Below are 17,496 nucleotides of genomic sequence, written 5' to 3' on the forward strand. Positions count from 1 at the left end.
ATCACTCATCTACTCTGCTTAACTTTAGTTTAATCGTTTGGTATCTGCAGTCCATTTGTTTGATTAATTTGAATTCATATTGGATAGGCTGATTAAGTGGGTAAAGCGCTTGTTTCCTTTGATAATTTTTTTTTGCTACTCGTCTGTTTAATTTAGATTCGTACAAGATAGGTTGTCAAACAAATACACTATAAAAAAGGTAAAGCACTTTCGATCAAGAAAAATTTATTTATACAATTCGACCTTCAAAATCTCTAATTAAAACAGGTGGAGATTCCATTTATTCCGCCAACCCCTTAGTGATTATTTTAAAAATGGACTTGTAAATGGCATGTTGAGTCTAGCTGTAACTTTTATTATAGCTCTGACGTCATCGAGTGAAATTAAGGTTCAGATTCAATACCTTTGTTTAAAATGGACTAATGTGAACCATCCACCACTCCCTTATTTAACTTTGTTTATTAATTGTCCGATATTCACCATCCACTTATCGAACTAATTTAAATTTGTGTTGACAAACTCACTAAGGTGGTAAAGTATTTCTCAATATTTAAATCTGAAATATCTCAACCATTTTACCTGTCCCTAATTAACTGAACCATCCACCATTCCCTTAATCAACTTTGTTTATTAATTGTCTGATATTCACAATTCACTTACCTATCTAATTTAAATTTGTGCTAGACAAACTCACTTAGGTGGTAAAACATTTCTCAAAGTTTAAATCTGAAATATTACGAGAGGACGTACCCAAACCATCCTACCCCATCCCTAATTAAATGAACCATCCACCACTCCCCTAATTAACTTTGTTTATTAATTGTACGATATTCACAATCCACTTTTCCAACTAATTCGAGTTTATGCTGAACAGATGGTAAAACATTTCTCAGTATCTAAACCTGAAATATTAAGAGTGGAGGTACCCAAACCATCCTATCTCGTCCCTAATTAACTGAACCATCCATCACTCCCCTAATTAACTTTGTTTATTAATTGTCCAATATTCACAATCCACCAACTAATTCGAATTTATGTTGAACATACTTATAAGACGGTATAACACTTCTCAATCCTGAAATATTAAGAGTGGAGGTACCCAAACCATCCTACCAAGTTCCTAATTAACTGAACCATCTACTACTCTCTTAATTAACTTTGTTTATTAATTGTCCAATATTCACAATCCACCAACTAATTTAAATTTATGTTGAACAAACTTATAAAATGGTAAAACACTTCTCAATATTTAAATCTGAAATATTAAGAGCAGAGGTATCCCATCCATCTTACATGTCGCTTTTTAACTTTTATTATTATTATTAAAATAAACCAAAAGACTAGTGAATGGGAAGATGAAACAATTTTGGAAGATAAATGAGAGGTCTAAAATTGCCAGCCTTACATTCTTTCTGATATACACACAACACATATGTACAAACAACAAAAGGTCTAAAAGATCTCTTAGGCTACTATGGCTTGGAGATTGTATTACCTTATCCTATCTCCAACAACAGCAACAAAAATAAACAAAATTAAAATAAAATAAAATAAATATAAACCCCCTCTTATATTTATTTTTTTCCTCTCTATATCTCTTCTCTTTTCATATTTCCTCTTAGATAATAATATACTCACAAGAACTACTACAAAAACAAAAAAAAAATTATGAAAATTTAACTCTTATTATATATTGTTTAATTCCCCTTATCTTCCTTTGTCTCATTTCATAACATTTTTCATCTTATCTTTTGCTTCATTCAAGTTCTCTCTTATTCTTCTTCTACTTCAACAAAAATATTGAAATAAAGTTCAACATTTTCTTGATACATATGAATTTTCATTAATCTTTACTCATGTGAATTATATGGGAATTTGAAATTCTTTAAGTATTTTTTTAATTTTATTTTTGAAAAAAAATATTATATTCATTGAAGTTTGAAGGAAGGGAGAAAAAATGGCTCCCAAAACAGGAAAAGCTAAGCCACACAAAGCAAAGGGAGAGAAGAAGAAAAAAGAAGAGAAAGGTATTTGTGCTATATCTACTTTATTATCTTTTTTTTAAAAAATAGTTATCTTCAATTAAAAAAAAATTATCATGGATTTTTCATATTTTCTTTATGATAATAATTATGAAAATTTTATTCAAGTAAGTCAAATTGCTATGTCTAAAGTTTCTAAATGTTTTTATTATGCATTTTTGTCAATTCCAATGTAATTTCTATCAAAATTTCTTTATATATTGTATTAATAATATTTATCAAAATTTTATTCAAGTGAGTTAAATTGCTAATTCTTATGCTCATAAGTCTAAAGTTATTAAATATTTATCAATTTCAATGTATGTTAATAATAATTATCAAAATTCTGTTCAAGTGAGTCAAATTGTTATTTGCTCTACTATTAAGTCTTAAGTTTATAATAAGTCATGTTTTTATTTTGTGTTTTTATTAATTCCAATATGATTTCTATCATAATTCTTTTATATGTCATATTAATGATCGAACTATCGTGGAGTTCTTTTTATTTGATAGAATTTCTTTCTATATCTAATTATCTATGAATTCTTTTGTAAAATCACAATCTTTGTTATTTCGTGACGAATTTCTTGAAGCAATTACATTAAATTAATATTCTACTAAATTAAGGTTATATTATCGAATAATAATAATGTTTATTCAATTAGACTTGAATTATTACTGTATATAATAAAATTAATTTGAAATTATTCAAGTTATATTATCGGAACAAAGATTATCAACTCCATGATAACATTTTCTTGAAAAATATATTTTCCTTATGCATTTTATAATAAATTCATGAGTTGATAAAGTCCACACACTAATAATTTACACAATTTGATAATAATTATTAAGCTAATTTTCGTGTATAACTAAATCCCAAATATAAATAATTAGTCAGTAAAAAGATAAATCTTTTAAGTTTTATTTATTTTATTTATTTTTACATTTTTCTAATCATAATAATTTTCCCATGTGTTAATTTTTGAATTACAGTTCTACCAAACGTTATAGAGATATCGGTGGAAACACCCAACGACTCACAAGTGATGCTTAAGGTAAAGTTACCAATGACAATTAATTTATTAACAATAGAGGTCGTTTGGTGCGCGGTACGAGGTAAAATATTCAAGATAAAATTTATAACATATTTGATTGACGGTATAAATTTATTTTGAAATAAATTTACACTGTCAATCAAAAACATATAAATTCCATCTCAATCTTAATCCCGATATCTCATCTTATCCAATCAGACTTGGAGTTGTACTATTCCTCCTCCAAAGTGGATAAATTTGTCCAAGATATAATTTCATGATTATTATTTCAGACGATCAATCGTTTTATACGTGAAATAAGGTGAGATATTTTAGATTAAGATTGAGATAAATTGATACTCTAATTTGTCGATGAGAAATTTTCGATCACACATAATATGAGTTTCATCTCTATTTGAGATTATTCTGTCTCACCTACTATGTGGGAAAACTAATCAAAAAATTATAATTTCGAAATAATTTAGTCTGCAAACTAAACGAGTCAGTAAAATAATTCATTATGGTCAATTACAATGGTTGACATTTTAGGGGATATCAACGGACAAGATTTTAGATGTGAGAAAGCTATTAGCCGTCAATGTGGAGACATGTCACGTGACCAATTACTCCTTGTCACATGAGGTAATATTTTGTATTTATTTTATTTCCTTTCTTTTTTTTTTGCATATTTTTCTCTTTTAATGTCATAATAATGGCCTTTTTCCTACATTTCAAATATATATGCTTTTTTTGTGAAAGAAGTTTGAAAGAAAAATGCTAAAAAAGAAGAAGAAGAAAAGTTTAATTAATGTGTGTGGAGCTTAGCCATTTAATTTTGAACCAAGTTAGTTAGAGTTGTTTGAGCGAGTTTGTTTATGCCTCAACTAATTTTACAGGTACTTATTATATTTTGTATTTTAGATAATTTTTATTTACTTATTTTTAAAAAAATTATTTTGTTTCAGTACTCGCATTTGTTGTCGACTAAATCAGAATTTGTGTTAAAAATAAGTTTTATATTTGGAGAGTGAAGTGCTCTCGAACAAAGTTTCAAACTCGAGATATTTAGTTAAAAATAAAAAAGTATTTATCATTTAATTATATCAGATTTACTATAGTTAAATTTCAAAATTTAAAGAGTAGTGTAATTTGGTTTTAATTGATTGCTAGTTAATACTCCTTTAGAGAAAAAATGATTCATGTAATTCACATTCTGTTCTTAAAAGTAAGTTTAATGTAACTGTATTTCACTTGTAATAAATATTGTTCACACACTTGTGAAATGCAAATTCATTTACGTAACTTTTAACTAGTAAGAAATACATACTCCCTCTATTATGTATTTAGAAAATTATTATTCCAAGAGACAAGTATTTTTTTTCCCAATATAGTAAATATTTTTAAAATATTAATATATAATTGTCTTTACCTCAAACAAGTTATAAAGATGATCATATGAATTTTTACTAACCATAATTTCTCAAATTATATCAAAAAATAAAATAATAAATATTTATATAAAAATAATATTAATTCTAAACTTGCTTTGATATGCTTTACTTAAATTGAGGTATTTTAGAAACAACCTCTGTATCTTCACAAAATAAGATAAAGTATACGTACATACTATCCTCTTATACTCGGTAGATGACATTAGACATCTTGTTGTTGTATAAGTTATAATAGTTTCAAACATGCTTTATTTAAGCTGAGATATTTCGAAAACAGTTTTTCTACCTTCACATGATAGAGATATATAGGGGGAGACCCTATTTGTAGAATTACACTAAGTACATTGTTATTGTATAAGTAATAACAATTTCAAACATGTTTTGATATGTTTTATTTGAGCCGAAAGTCTTCACAAGGTAGAGCCCCCTTATAGAATCACACTGGGTTGGGTATGGTTGCTCTTGTATAAGTAATAACCGTTCCAAACCTATTCTGATATGCTTTACTTAAATTGAGAATTTATTAAAACAATTTCTCTATCTTCATACAATGTGAAATAAGATCTCGATATTACATCGAGTATATGTTCGTATAAATAATAATAAATTTTAATTATTTTTATTGGTATATATTATATAAAAATATAAATTAAAAAAATAAATGGTAAATTTTTGGATTGGGGACAGGTGAGAGGAACAAGGCTAAAAGATACAGTGGAAATTGTGTCGCTGAAACCGTGCCACCTCAGCTTAGTCGAAGGTACTTTTCTTTATGCTCATGGTCCTACTTATATATGCATTATCACCAAGAAGATCACGTGACCCACTACCGATATTGAAAATTCCGATTCGATAATCACGTGACGTGACCCTACTATTGATATCGAAAATTTCGATTCAATAATTTTTAATTTTAAGATATTATATTACTTTGAATGATTAAAACATATAACATGTAATTATTAATATGCTATTTTTTTTAAGGATTTAAAAGATTGAGTATTTCATCGCTACACTCATCTACTTTTACTTATTGGCAACTAATATAAATTACTAGTATATAACGTCCATAATTACTATCATCAATCATAATTGTTATTAATTACTTCCAATTCATTAGTTAACTGTTAGTATTACTAGCAATTATTTATAATATATTATAGTTGTCAATTACTATTACCATAGTTATGTCCGATTACCATCATCAACTAGATCATATATCACAACTATATTATTAATGGTCATAACTATTACTAGCCCCCGTTTAGGGATAAGGGTCTTTTCAACTTTGGTCGGATTTACTGTTGCGATACTAAACTTTAATGACGATTTATTACCTCCCTACACTATTCAATACCGTATTTTAAACATATATATTTGCCCACGTGGACATAAAAAATAATGCAAAATTATAAATAGTAATGTGTCTACGTGGGCACATATATACCTTTAAAATACACTATTAAATAGTTCAGGGGGTAAAAAATACGGTATTAAATAGTCTAGGGAGGTAATAGGTCCTTATGAAAGTTTAGTATCGCAACAGCAAATGCGACCAAGATTGAAGTATTTTTCAGACCCTTATCCCCCCATTTACAATTATTACTATTGACAATCAACTGTTGTTACCATAATTACGACCAATTAATCATCAACCATCATTATCAATTGCTATGACTTTCACCAATCACCATTTACCATTACTATCACCAACAATCAACTATTGTTACCATATCATCATTAATCGCACTATATATTACCAATTATAATTATCAATCAACGTCAACTATTAATTATTACTATCATCACCATTAACCATAACCTTACACCACGCCATCACAATTTTCCACAATCATCACTGTCAACCAATCTCGTTAATTAATATTTACCATCATCACCATTAGTCATCACTGTCGTTAATTACCAAATATTTTTATTTTAAATTATAATTTATTTATTTTTGGGTGCAGAGGATTATACAGAAGAACAATCAGTGGCGCATATTAGAAGAGTTCTCGACATAGTTGCATGCACCACTTCTTTCGCCGGTTCATCTTCTTCAATCAAACCCACCGGTCGAACCGGTACTGAATCCGGTTCAGAAAATGCACTCTCCGAACCAAAATCAGGCAAGCCCAAACCTCAGGAACCGAAAAAGGCCGGCGCTAAACCGTCGAAGCCAGATGCCGTCGCCGCCGTATGTGACGGCGACGATGTCGGTGACGCGGCGGAGAAAGGTGACCCCGCGATGATGTGTCCTCCGCCGCGACTGGGACAGTTCTATGACTTTTTCTCGTTTGCTCATCTCACTCCGCCGATCCAATGTGAGTTAATTTTTTATTTAATAATTATGTAATTAATTTTATTAATTTTTCATTATTGTGATTATGTGATATGCATGATTATTGGAGCTGAAAATGCACAGGAAAGAATTTTCAGACGCTGCAATTTTTTATTTTTTAACACTTTGTTTGGATGATTGTTACATATTTATTTCATAATATATTGTATTGTATTGTATTGTTTTCATGAATATAATGTTTGGATAGACGGTTCTCCGTCGTTACATAATGTTACATATTTATAATTTGAATGATAAACCTATCAATACGAGGTAGAGTTACTATGAAAAGGTAGGATCAAAGATGAAATATAATTTTTAAATAATAATTAAAGATAAAATGGGAAGAAAGTATTAAGGTAACGACGCGATCACACCAAATCGATTGTTGCATAAAATGGGTCTTTCCATCGTTAGTTAATGATGGTTTTAAATGATACAATACAATAGAATTTAAGTAACAATCAAAACAAACATTGTATTTAAACTAATAATACAATACAATACAATGGGCAACAACCATCCAAACAAGGTGTAAGTTTTACTCGTTGGTAAGAGGATATGAAAGTCGAGAATTAAGACAGGAGTGAGGTTAGTAGGTAGTTGGGATGTCTAGTTTTCCTTGTCAGTTGTATTTTTACTTTTATTTTCTTATACTTCTTATTGTTACATGTTTGTTTGCCCTTGTTATCGTATTATTTGTTGGTGTTATTGGTATTCTTGGCTGTATTCTCTTTTTCTTCTTGTTTTGTTGAGCTTTACTTGAGCGGATTGTCTATTGAAAACAACCTTTCTACCTTTTCTAGATCCCACTATGGGATTGCATGGGGTATTTTGTTGTTGTATTTTTCATTCTTAGTCATAGCTACAATTTTATTAAATGTATTTAAAAAATTTAGTAGTGTTTTTTTCTAAAAACTATTTCTTATCTGCTAATCTTTTGTTTGAAATTTGCAGATATCAGGAGATCAAGTCGACCATTCCTCGAGGATAAAACCGAAGATGATTTTTTCCAAATAGATGTGAGTTTCGTTGTTTTACTCCTTGCATTTCAATTCGTTTGTCAAGTTTTGATTTGACACAGAGTTTAAAGGGGCCTTAAACTAAAGATATGAAAATGTACCAAATGTCTTTAATCGTGTGATCTTAAACATGTCACGTAGAAAATTAGAATTAAAGAGTTGCTAATAAAGGAAAGAGACATTTTCTTTTGAAACGGACTAAAAAAGAAAGTAGGACAAATAAATTGAAATAGAGGGAGTAATATTTATTTGTGGCAAAAGAAACCCGTTCAGGTTAGCTGATATGATAAATGTAAACTGTGAAGTGTTGAAAAGCACTTGTAGGTGCTGAAACTGATTTTATAAATAACAGTTATGTGGTTAGGTAGAAGTGCTGAAACTAATATTCCCTCCGTATCGTTTGTCTGGTCATGACTTGGTACGAGTTTAAGAAAGTAAAGAAAACTTTTTAATCTTGTGGTGTTAAACTAAAGATACGTAGAATGTTCCAAAATGTCCTTTAATCTTGTGGACTTAAACATGTCATGTGGAAAATTGAAATTAAGGAGTTACCGAAAAAAGAAAAGAAACATTCTTTTTGAAACAAACTAATGAGGAAAGTAAGACAAACAAATTGAAATGGAGGGGAGTAGTAGCAAATCGTAAATGTTTTAGTTTTTTGGAATGATAAAGATATAGTAGTAATTTGAATAATGGTTCGTGAAATACAATACAGGTCCGAATCTGCAGTGGCAAGCCAACAACAATTGTTGCTTCTAGGACAGGTTTCTATCCTGCTGGAAAACGTGCTCTTTCGAGTCACTCTTTGGTTGGATTGTTGCAACAATTAAGTCGAGTTTTTGACGCTGTGAGTAAGAATGCATTTTGTTAAACTTTAATCGTCTATCTGACCAGAAAGATTCACTATGTAGTGACATTGACTATATATGCGATTTCTTTATTAATTGTTTGTTTGTTTCGTTCCAGGCATACAAGGCTCTCATGAAAGGATTCACTGAGCATAATAAGGTTAGTAATATTTGTCAATTTGAAAGTAGTTGTCTTGAGTTCAAGAATAAGCAAACAATGAATGCTCAAGAATGGTCACTTTTGCTTACAGTTTGGGAATCTTCCTTATGGTTTTCGAGCAAACACATGGGTTGTCCCTCCTTTTGTTGCTGACAATCCAGCTACTTTTCCTCCACTTCCCATGGAAGATGAGAATTGGGGAGGAAATGGAGGTGGACAGGGAGGAGATGGTAAGCATGATCATAGGCCGTGGGCGAAGGAATTTGCGATCCTGGCAGCAATGCCTTGTAAAGCAGCTGAAGAAAGGCAAATTAGAGATAGGAAAGCGTTTCTACTGCACAGTCTATTTGTCGATGTATCAGTTCTCAAAGCAGTTGCTTCCATAAAGCATCTAGTGGACAACAGCTCTAGTTCTACAATTCCATACGAGGAAAAAATTGGCGATCTTCTTATCAGTGTGACAAAAGACATGTCAGATGCGAGCAAGAAATTGGACAACAAAAACGATGGCATTCAGGTGCTAGGCATGTCGCCTGAGGATCTTGCAAAGAGAAACTTACTAAAAGGCATAACTGCAGATGAGAGTGCAACTGTTCATGTCAGTTTGAATATAAATATGTTTATAATTTGTCATTTATCTGCTAGTTGATTTTGTTATTTGGTGAAGCATTCATAACTTATGATCGTTATGTGTTATTGCAGGATACTTCTACCTTGGGTGTAGTGGTGGTTAGACACTGTGGCTACACAGCTATCGTAAAAGTTGCAGCTGAGGTGAACTGGGGGACAAATCCCATTCCTCAGGATATTGAAATAGATGACCAGGCAGAGGGAGGTGCAAATGCATTGAATGTTAACAGGTTAGTAGAGTTAGCCAGAATCAGATGCCAATAAGATGAATATATGTACACCAGTGAATTGTTTTTGATTTTCATGAACTATTCTACTAACGGCATTCTTCATCTTATTCAGCTTGAGAATGCTATTGCACAAGTCATCAACTCCTCAGCCATCTAGCCAAGTACATAAATTACAAGGTACAGATGTCGAAGACGTTCTAGCTACTAAGTCTTTAGTAAGACAAGTGCTCAGCGAAAGCATGCAGAAGTTACAGGAAGAAGACAGTAAACAAGTGAAATCTATTAGATGGGAGCTGGGTGCATGTTGGGTGCAACATTTGCAAAATCAAGCCTCCGGAAAAGTTGAGTCTAAGAAAACTGATGAAGCTAAAGTAGAGCCAGCGGTTAAGGGTCTTGGAAAGCATGGTGGTCTGCTGAAGGAAATTAAGAAGAAATCAGATGACAAGAGCAGCAAAGCTAGTTCAGGGAACGAAGCTTCTTCAGGTGACGCTAACAAGAAAGAGCTAGAGAAACTAGACGAGGAAATGGAAATTCTTTGGAAAAAGGTGCTACCTGAAGCAGCATATTTGCGCCTAAAGGAATCAGAAACTGGTCTTCACCTTAAGGTGTGTTGCTATCTTTTATACCCATACCGTTCCTTGCATGTTTAGTTTCAAAACTGCAATGTATGAAACAATAGTCCCGACGGGTCACGTGTAAGATAGATCTGTCATGCTGCATCATCATGTCCAGTTCTTAAACTGTATTCTGGTTCTGTTTATTCTGGCAGTCACCCGATGAGTTGATCAGTATGGCACATAAATACTACGCTGATACTGCCCTTCCAAAACTGGTCAGTGCCTCTATATACTTGCATGTCTATCCTGCTTCTTGAAATTGAACTAACTCTCGCTGGCTACAAATTTGAACTTTTGAAAGGTTGCTGATTTTGGGTCACTGGAGCTTTCACCCGTCGATGGAAGGACACTGACAGATTTCATGCACACCAGGGGTTTGCAAATGTGCTCCTTGGGGCGTGTGGTAATTGCTTCAGGCCTTAAAATCTTAATAAATCTATGCAGTCATTTCTAACTTTATTAGTGCAGTGCCCTGCCCCTAATTTCCCTATACTTTAAGTAAAGGGAAGCATAGATTTCTAATCAGCTGTAAAAGCACTTATAGGAGTATTTGAATAGCAAAAGTTTGTCTGCAAGTTCAACTTCTTATTTTTGTTTTAATTTCTAAACTTAGTATTTAACTTTATTTGAACTTTTGCTTCTGATGTCAGGTGGAACTTGCAGACAAACTTCCTCACGTGCAATCTCTTTGTATTCACGAGATGGTTGTTCGAGCTTACAAACACATACTGCAGGCTGTTGTGGCAGCAGTTGATAATATTGCTAATGTGGCTGCATCAATAGCTTCTTGTTTAAATGTATTGCTTGGGACTCCGTCTGCAGAAAATGGTGATTCAGATGATGACTTGAAATGGAAGTGGATAGAAACTTTTCTTTTGAAGAGGTTCGGGTGGCAGTGGAAGGATGAAAGTCGGGAGGATCTTAGAAAATTTGCCATTCTTCGAGGTCTTTGTCATAAGGTATACAAATTCGAATACTAAAAATTTGGTGTCCGGTCCTTGGTAAATCTTACCTACCTCATCCGTACTAACAAATAATATTTCAGGTAGGACTTGAGCTTGTTCCCAAAGACTATGATATGGACTCTCCATTTCCTTTCAAGAAGTCGGATATCATAAGCATGGTCCCCGTGTACAAGGTACGCACACTAGTTTCCAAATGTCAAATGCAGAATGTGAATTATTAGGAGGAGCCTCAGGAAGTTTTGACAATTGTGGATGTTCTCAACAGCATGTTGCATGCTCATCAGCGGATGGGCGTACGCTGCTGGAATCATCCAAAACTTCTCTGGATAAAGGCAAACTGGAGGATGCTGTAACTTTTGGAACTAAGGTAACATTTTGTGGTTCAATGGCATGTCTCGATAATCATTCAAGGTCTCGAACTGAGATTTGTTTTAATTTTGAAGGCACTCTCAAAACTCGTTTCTGTATGTGGTCCTTACCATCGAATGACAGCAGGTGCATACAGTCTCTTAGCTGTGGTACTCTACCACACTGGAGATTTTAATCAGGTATAAATTTATATTTTACATTCTGAAATATGGCTTCACAACTTTGATAAATGCTGGCATTTTTTCGAACTGGCTAGATAACTGAAATACTAGTCTGTTTATGTTACGTATGCATCCTCTCCCATGCATTGGACAGGGAAAATAGTAATCGTTTGCTACTTGTGTGTTATGTGAGATGTAGGAGGACATATTTTAGTCGGTAGAGCTTTTTTAAAAGTAGAGTGTTCTAGTTCACGAAAAAAACTTTTATGGAAATTCAGCATGCTGCATTTTCTGATCATAATTGCTTCACTGGTACAACACTAATTCTCTTATATATGTAATGATGATTCACCCTATCAGGCAACTATTTATCAACAAAAAGCTTTGGATATTAATGAAAGAGAGCTTGGACTTGACCACCCAGATACAATGAAGAGTTATGGAGATTTAGCAGTTTTCTACTACCGACTTCAACACACAGAGTTGGCATTAAAGTATGTGTACCTCTCTCTTCCTCACGGAAAAATCTAGTTCTAAGTCGTGATTATTTGTTTATTTTTCATTGCCTGCCTTCAACTCTAGTGTGATGGAAACTTACAACATAGATCCCTATTGATTAATCTGATGGTTCATCCCTTCATATTTATCTGGTTTTTGAATAGCTTCTCGTATTCATCAACTTAAAAAGAATAAATCAACTGCTGTGCTGGCTCTCAGACTTATAGTTATTTGGTCAAGCTGCCGAAATTAACTTATTTTGAGAAGTACTTCTTATCAAAAGTGCTTTTTGAAAAAGTATTTTGGTAGAGTAGCAGTTGTGTTTGGCTACTATTTTCAAAAAGTGCTTTTTAGTGTCAAATTACGAAAAAGGAAGTTAATGCTAATTTTAGTTTGGTAAGCATGAATTTTATAGGGTAATCTTGTCCCAAAAAAATTCGAAAGTGCTTATTTTTTTGGAGAAGCTACTTTTCAGCTTCTGCTACTGTCCTAAAGCACTTATTTCTTCGCCAGAAGCTTGGCCGAACACCTTCATTATCTGTACAAGTGTTTTTTTTAAAATAAAATTAGCTGTGCAGAAGCTTGTCTAAACAGGCCAGGGGCTGACCCACATTGAGCGAAGGGGTGTCAAGCGACACCGTTTCCTCAGAAAATTTTACTAAATATATATATTAATACTATGTATAGAGATACATATTTAACGAAATGACACCACTTGACTAAAGTTACCTATTGGCGTGTTGGTTCATCAGCTGATTTTGTTGTTTGATGTTGGAGGTTCAAACCTCAACTTATAAACCAACGAGTCAAGATATAACCTACTTATAAGTACGATATCTTTCCTTCTATAAATATCTACACCACTTCCTAAAAGTTCTGTGTACACCACTGAAACAGGCTATTACTGTCCGCCATTGCTTGTCGCAGACTTCCTTCCCAGAAGAAACTCCTTCTCTTGCAGATCTTCTTCCATTCCCTCATTTTTTTTTCTTTGGACCCCTCTCTAGGAGCTCCCACCTTTTTGCTCCCTTGGTGACTCAAACCCACAATCTTAGGTGCTTACCACCTGAGAAACCCCTCTTGTCCCTAATGACTTTTACATCACAAAGTAGAAGATATAACAATGGCTCTATTATGGAAATCATTTTGCTATTTATACTAGAAACAATCTCGTATATTTTATCCTTGTCCCCCACGGAAAGGCCACGAGGCTTATGGTTTGAATTTTGCCCTCCTGATTCTATTTAATGTCACTTATTAGAAGGTGTTTGTAGTATTATTCATTGAGCATGATGCAGCCTGAACCATGCTGTGAAAGCAAGGAACTGAAACTGTGCCAGCTTCTTTGTGTTTAATGTATTTTTAATAATTTGTGTCGTGCATCATCTCGTATCAGAACACTTCGTTATGTTTACTGATGAACTGATAATTGTTTTTTCTTTATTTAGGTATGTCAATCGTGCCCTCTATCTTTTGCATCTTACTTGTGGACCTTCTCATCCAAATACTGCTGCAACATATATAAATGTTGCAATGATGGAGGAAGGTCTCGGAAATGTCCACGTTGCACTCAGGTACCTTCACGAGGCTCTTAAGTGTAACCAGAGACTTCTTGGAGCTGACCATATTCAAGTAATTTCTCTATTCTATCTCTATTATGTTTGTGTCCAGAAGATCAGCCCGTTGACAGCTTAAATTTTTCTTAACCCAAATGTTCGTCTCCTCCAGACTGCTGCCAGCTATCATGCTATTGCAATTGCTCTTTCTTTAATGGAAGCATACTCCTTGAGTGTTCAACATGAGCAAACTACACTTCAGATACTGCAAGCTAAACTTGGACCTGATGATTTACGTACTCAGGTATAAATTAGTTTGAAGTCTGGTTATTCAGTTTGTTCTCGGTGATGAACCTCGTGGCAATCTTATTCAGAATTTTCTGCAGGATGCTGCGGCATGGCTTGAGTATTTTGAATCTAAAGCACTTGAGCAGCAAGAAGCTGCACGAAATGGCACCCCGAAGCCTGATGCCTCTATCTCTAGCAAAGGCCATCTAAGGTAGTAATATTCTTTTCGATTCAGTAGTTCTTTTTTTCCTGTTTCATACTTACATACGCTAATCAAAATTTTGTTTTCCTCTTTGGTATGCGTAGTGTCTCGGATTTGTTGGATTACATAGCTCCAGATGCTGAGATGAAGGCTAGAGAAGCGCAAAAGAAGCAAGCTCGTGCAAAGGTTTGTGCTTCTTTCTCCTAATATACACAACCATTTTCTATTTAGATCACTTTACTGAAGTATCCTGTTTAAATTTCCTCATTTATCATATATAGGTTAAAGGCAAAGCAGGGCAAAATGGGGGAATAGCTACCGATGAATTTGAGAAGGATGAACTTCTTTCTCCAATTAGTCCTGTTGTGGAGAACTCCAATGATAAAGAGAACAAGTCCGAATTAGACAACAAATCAGAATTGAAGATTGCAGAACCCACACCTAAGCAATCTGAACACATTTTCATAGAACAGACAGTACTGGAGAAAAATGACGACGTGATACTAGAGGATACCTCTGAGGAAGGATGGCAAGAGGCTTTACCCAAAGGTCGTTCAACAATGGGGCGTAAGATTTCTAGTTCTAGGAGACCTAACCTTGCAAAACTTAACACCAACTTCACGAATGCTTCCCATTTACCAAGAGCTCGAGGTAAAACCACTAATTTTCCATCTCCAAGATTAACTCCAAATGAATCTGCGGCGTCATCTGGGCTATCTCCTGCTTCAAAGAAGTTTGTGAAGAGTGCTAGTTTCAGCCCTAAGTTAAACAGTGCTGCTTCACCATCTGGTGGTACTGAGAGATCTTCTAAGCCCAAATCGGCACCAGTCACCCCTGCTCAAGCTGAACAAGTTGTCAAAACTAATTCACTTGTCAGCTCAATCAGTGTTCAGGCAGCTGGAAAACTGTTTTCTTACAAAGAAGTTGCTTTAGCTCCACCTGGTACCATTGTGAAAGCAGTGGCAGAGCAATTGCCAAAGGATAGTAATTCAGAACAAAAAAAGGAGACTGTGATAACTGATTCAACTCTACCGACAACAGCGAGAACCAATGATGGAGAAAAGGCTCAGAAAGTCGGTGAAGAGAAGCAACAGGATGATTTTGGTGAGAAAACCAATCAAGCAGTCAATGACGCTCAACAAAGTAAAGAGAAAGCACCTGTATCAGCTGAATCTTCTGAGGGGACAAAATCTGACACTTCTGGGGAGAAGGACGCAGTTGTCACAGCTTCTACAAATAGCTCCGTTCCGGGTATCCAAAATAATGGTTCTTCCAGTGATTCAAATGCAACTTCCAAAGTCAATATGCCGGAAAGCAAAGCTGCTACTGATTTAGTGACAGAGAAGGATGCTTGTCTTACAAATGAAGGAGCTGCAGTGAAAGAAAAGAATGACGATGAACCTGGTGATCTAGGAAGTGTCACATTGCCAACTGGAGTAGATAAAGATATTACCAGCAATGCTAGTACCATGCCTACTGAATCAGACCAGCAAGGTGATTCTGAGACTGGAAAAGAAGCAACCAAGAAACTTTCGGCAGCTGCACCACCATTTAATCCATCACCTGTTCCAGTTTTTGGCACTATCCCAGCACCAGGTTTCAAGGAGCATGGAGGAATATTGCCCCCTCCTGTGAATATCCCTCCTTTGCTTCCTCTGAGTCCTGTTCGTAGATCACCACATCAGTCAGCAACAGCACGAGTTCCGTATGGTCCACGCTTGTCAGGTGGCTATGGTAGGTCTGGAAATCGAGTTCCACGAAACAAGCCTGCTTTTCTCAATGGTGAACCTAATGGGGATGCCAGCCATTTCGCTGTTCCTAGAATCATGAACCCACATGCAGCTGAGTTTGTCCCTGGCCAGCCATGGGTTCCAAATGGCTTTCCCGTTGCTCCAAATGGTTACATGGCTTCATCAAATGGATACCCGATATCACCAAATAGCATACCAGTATCTCCAGATGGTTCTCCAGCATCCTTGAACAGTACACCAGTGACTGAAGATGGACTTTCAATATATCCAGTTGAAGCAGGAGAGTCCCCTTTAGCTGTAACTCTGGAAGAAGCTGCTGAAAATCACGATACAGCGGTGGCTGATGGGACTGAAGTGGAAACCTCCAGTAGTTTGGTAACTGACGAGACAGAAAGTCAGCAGATCATGCAGGATCAGGAAGAAGATGTGGAAAAACTACATGACATTCCTAAAGATGATGAGAAATCACAGTGTGAAAATGGAGAAATGTCTGTAGATACACCTGCACTATCTGATGAGATTACTGCTTCAAAAGAAACGTGTAGTACTGTCGTTCTTGAGGAGAAAGGAACCAAGCGTTGGGGAGATTATAGTGATGGTGAAAATGAGGTTGTTGAGGTAGCAAGTTGAAGAGATACTACTTTCATGTTAAAAGCATTGGCCTGTTCTTCGTCAATTGGTTTTTGTGTCTTTTACTTTACAGATGACCGGGTATCTCTGAAGGCCAGAAACTGAACCACAGAGCTGTTTTCCTGCTTAGATGTCCGGTGAAGATCAAAACCAAGTAATGCACTGACTTCCTGATACAGTTTGACTTGGTTGAAGCAAACTCGTTGGAATTTTTATTAGCACGACCACAGGTTGCTGCACAGAGAAAATATAATTACATCGAATTCAAAAGGAACTGAGTCCATCCATGTATTTGTTAAATTCCACTTCTCTCTTCAATTTTGTTCACTCGAACAGAAGATGCAAAAGATTGCAACTCTTTCGAGTTTGTCAGATGATACGTTTGAGATGAACACCAGTGCATGGGAAGCAAATCATCTCCTGAAATCGAGTTCAAGATTCATTGTTTTCTCGTAGCATACTTTTGCAATAACCAGGTTTGGATGCTGATTACTTCTCAATCTAATAAGTGATGCTTCATAGTTTTAGTGTAGAACTTTTTGTATAGAGTAAAGACAACTTCATGGATTTTGTAATTTTATCTTACCATTTTGTTTAAGTGCAACTCTATGGTTTCTTGAAATCTAGTAATCTACTCTTCTAACTTGCTTTCCCATCTTTACCATATGCCCTTTTTCACAAATTTATTTTGTACTATTTATTAAACATACCCCATGTAA

At 34.5% G+C, this 17,496-nt stretch overlaps 1 protein-coding gene across 2 annotated transcripts; it reads left to right on the forward strand.

The window, feature by feature from the left end:
* Positions 1 to 1,739: 1,739 nt before the first annotated feature.
* Positions 1,740 to 17,420, forward strand: LOC125877826 (protein REDUCED CHLOROPLAST COVERAGE 2). 2 transcript variants are annotated; one of them, XM_049559095.1, is made up of 23 exons: positions 1,740 to 2,027; positions 3,018 to 3,079; positions 3,608 to 3,700; positions 5,197 to 5,269; positions 6,480 to 6,833; positions 7,808 to 7,872; positions 8,588 to 8,719; positions 8,839 to 8,880; positions 8,972 to 9,478; positions 9,583 to 9,740; positions 9,853 to 10,345; positions 10,510 to 10,572; positions 10,659 to 10,760; positions 11,008 to 11,316; positions 11,403 to 11,495; positions 11,588 to 11,689; positions 11,766 to 11,870; positions 12,213 to 12,346; positions 13,799 to 13,982; positions 14,079 to 14,210; positions 14,281 to 14,405; positions 14,501 to 14,582; positions 14,678 to 17,420. In XM_049559095.1, exons 1-23 carry the CDS (start codon positions 1,958 to 1,960, stop codon positions 16,775 to 16,777), a joined length of 5,580 nt encoding a protein of 1,859 aa, XP_049415052.1. In that variant the 5' UTR covers positions 1,740 to 1,957; the 3' UTR covers positions 16,778 to 17,420. The 2 variants fall into 2 exon arrangements, with proteins under 2 accessions (XP_049415052.1, XP_049415053.1); XM_049559096.1 differs by having other exon boundaries at positions 14,293 to 14,405.
* Positions 17,421 to 17,496: the final 76 nt, after the last annotated feature.

Source organism: Solanum stenotomum, chromosome 9 (assembly GCF_019186545.1).
Source record: "Solanum stenotomum isolate F172 chromosome 9, ASM1918654v1, whole genome shotgun sequence".
Classification (NCBI taxonomy): Eukaryota; Viridiplantae; Streptophyta; class Magnoliopsida; order Solanales; family Solanaceae; genus Solanum; species Solanum stenotomum.

Excerpts from the sequence above, each read along its gene's own strand:
- LOC125877826 (XM_049559095.1), top strand. The coding sequence starts at position 1,958 with ATGGCTCCCAAAACAGGAAAAGCTAAGCCACACAAAGCAAAGGGAGAG. Across the intron at positions 10,346-10,509 it reads AAACTGGTCTTCACCTTAAG|TCACCCGATGAGTTGATCAG; the intron begins GTGTGTTGCTAT and ends TTATTCTGGCAG. Across the intron at positions 14,583-14,677 it reads AGAAGCAAGCTCGTGCAAAG|GTTAAAGGCAAAGCAGGGCA; the intron begins GTTTGTGCTTCT and ends TATCATATATAG.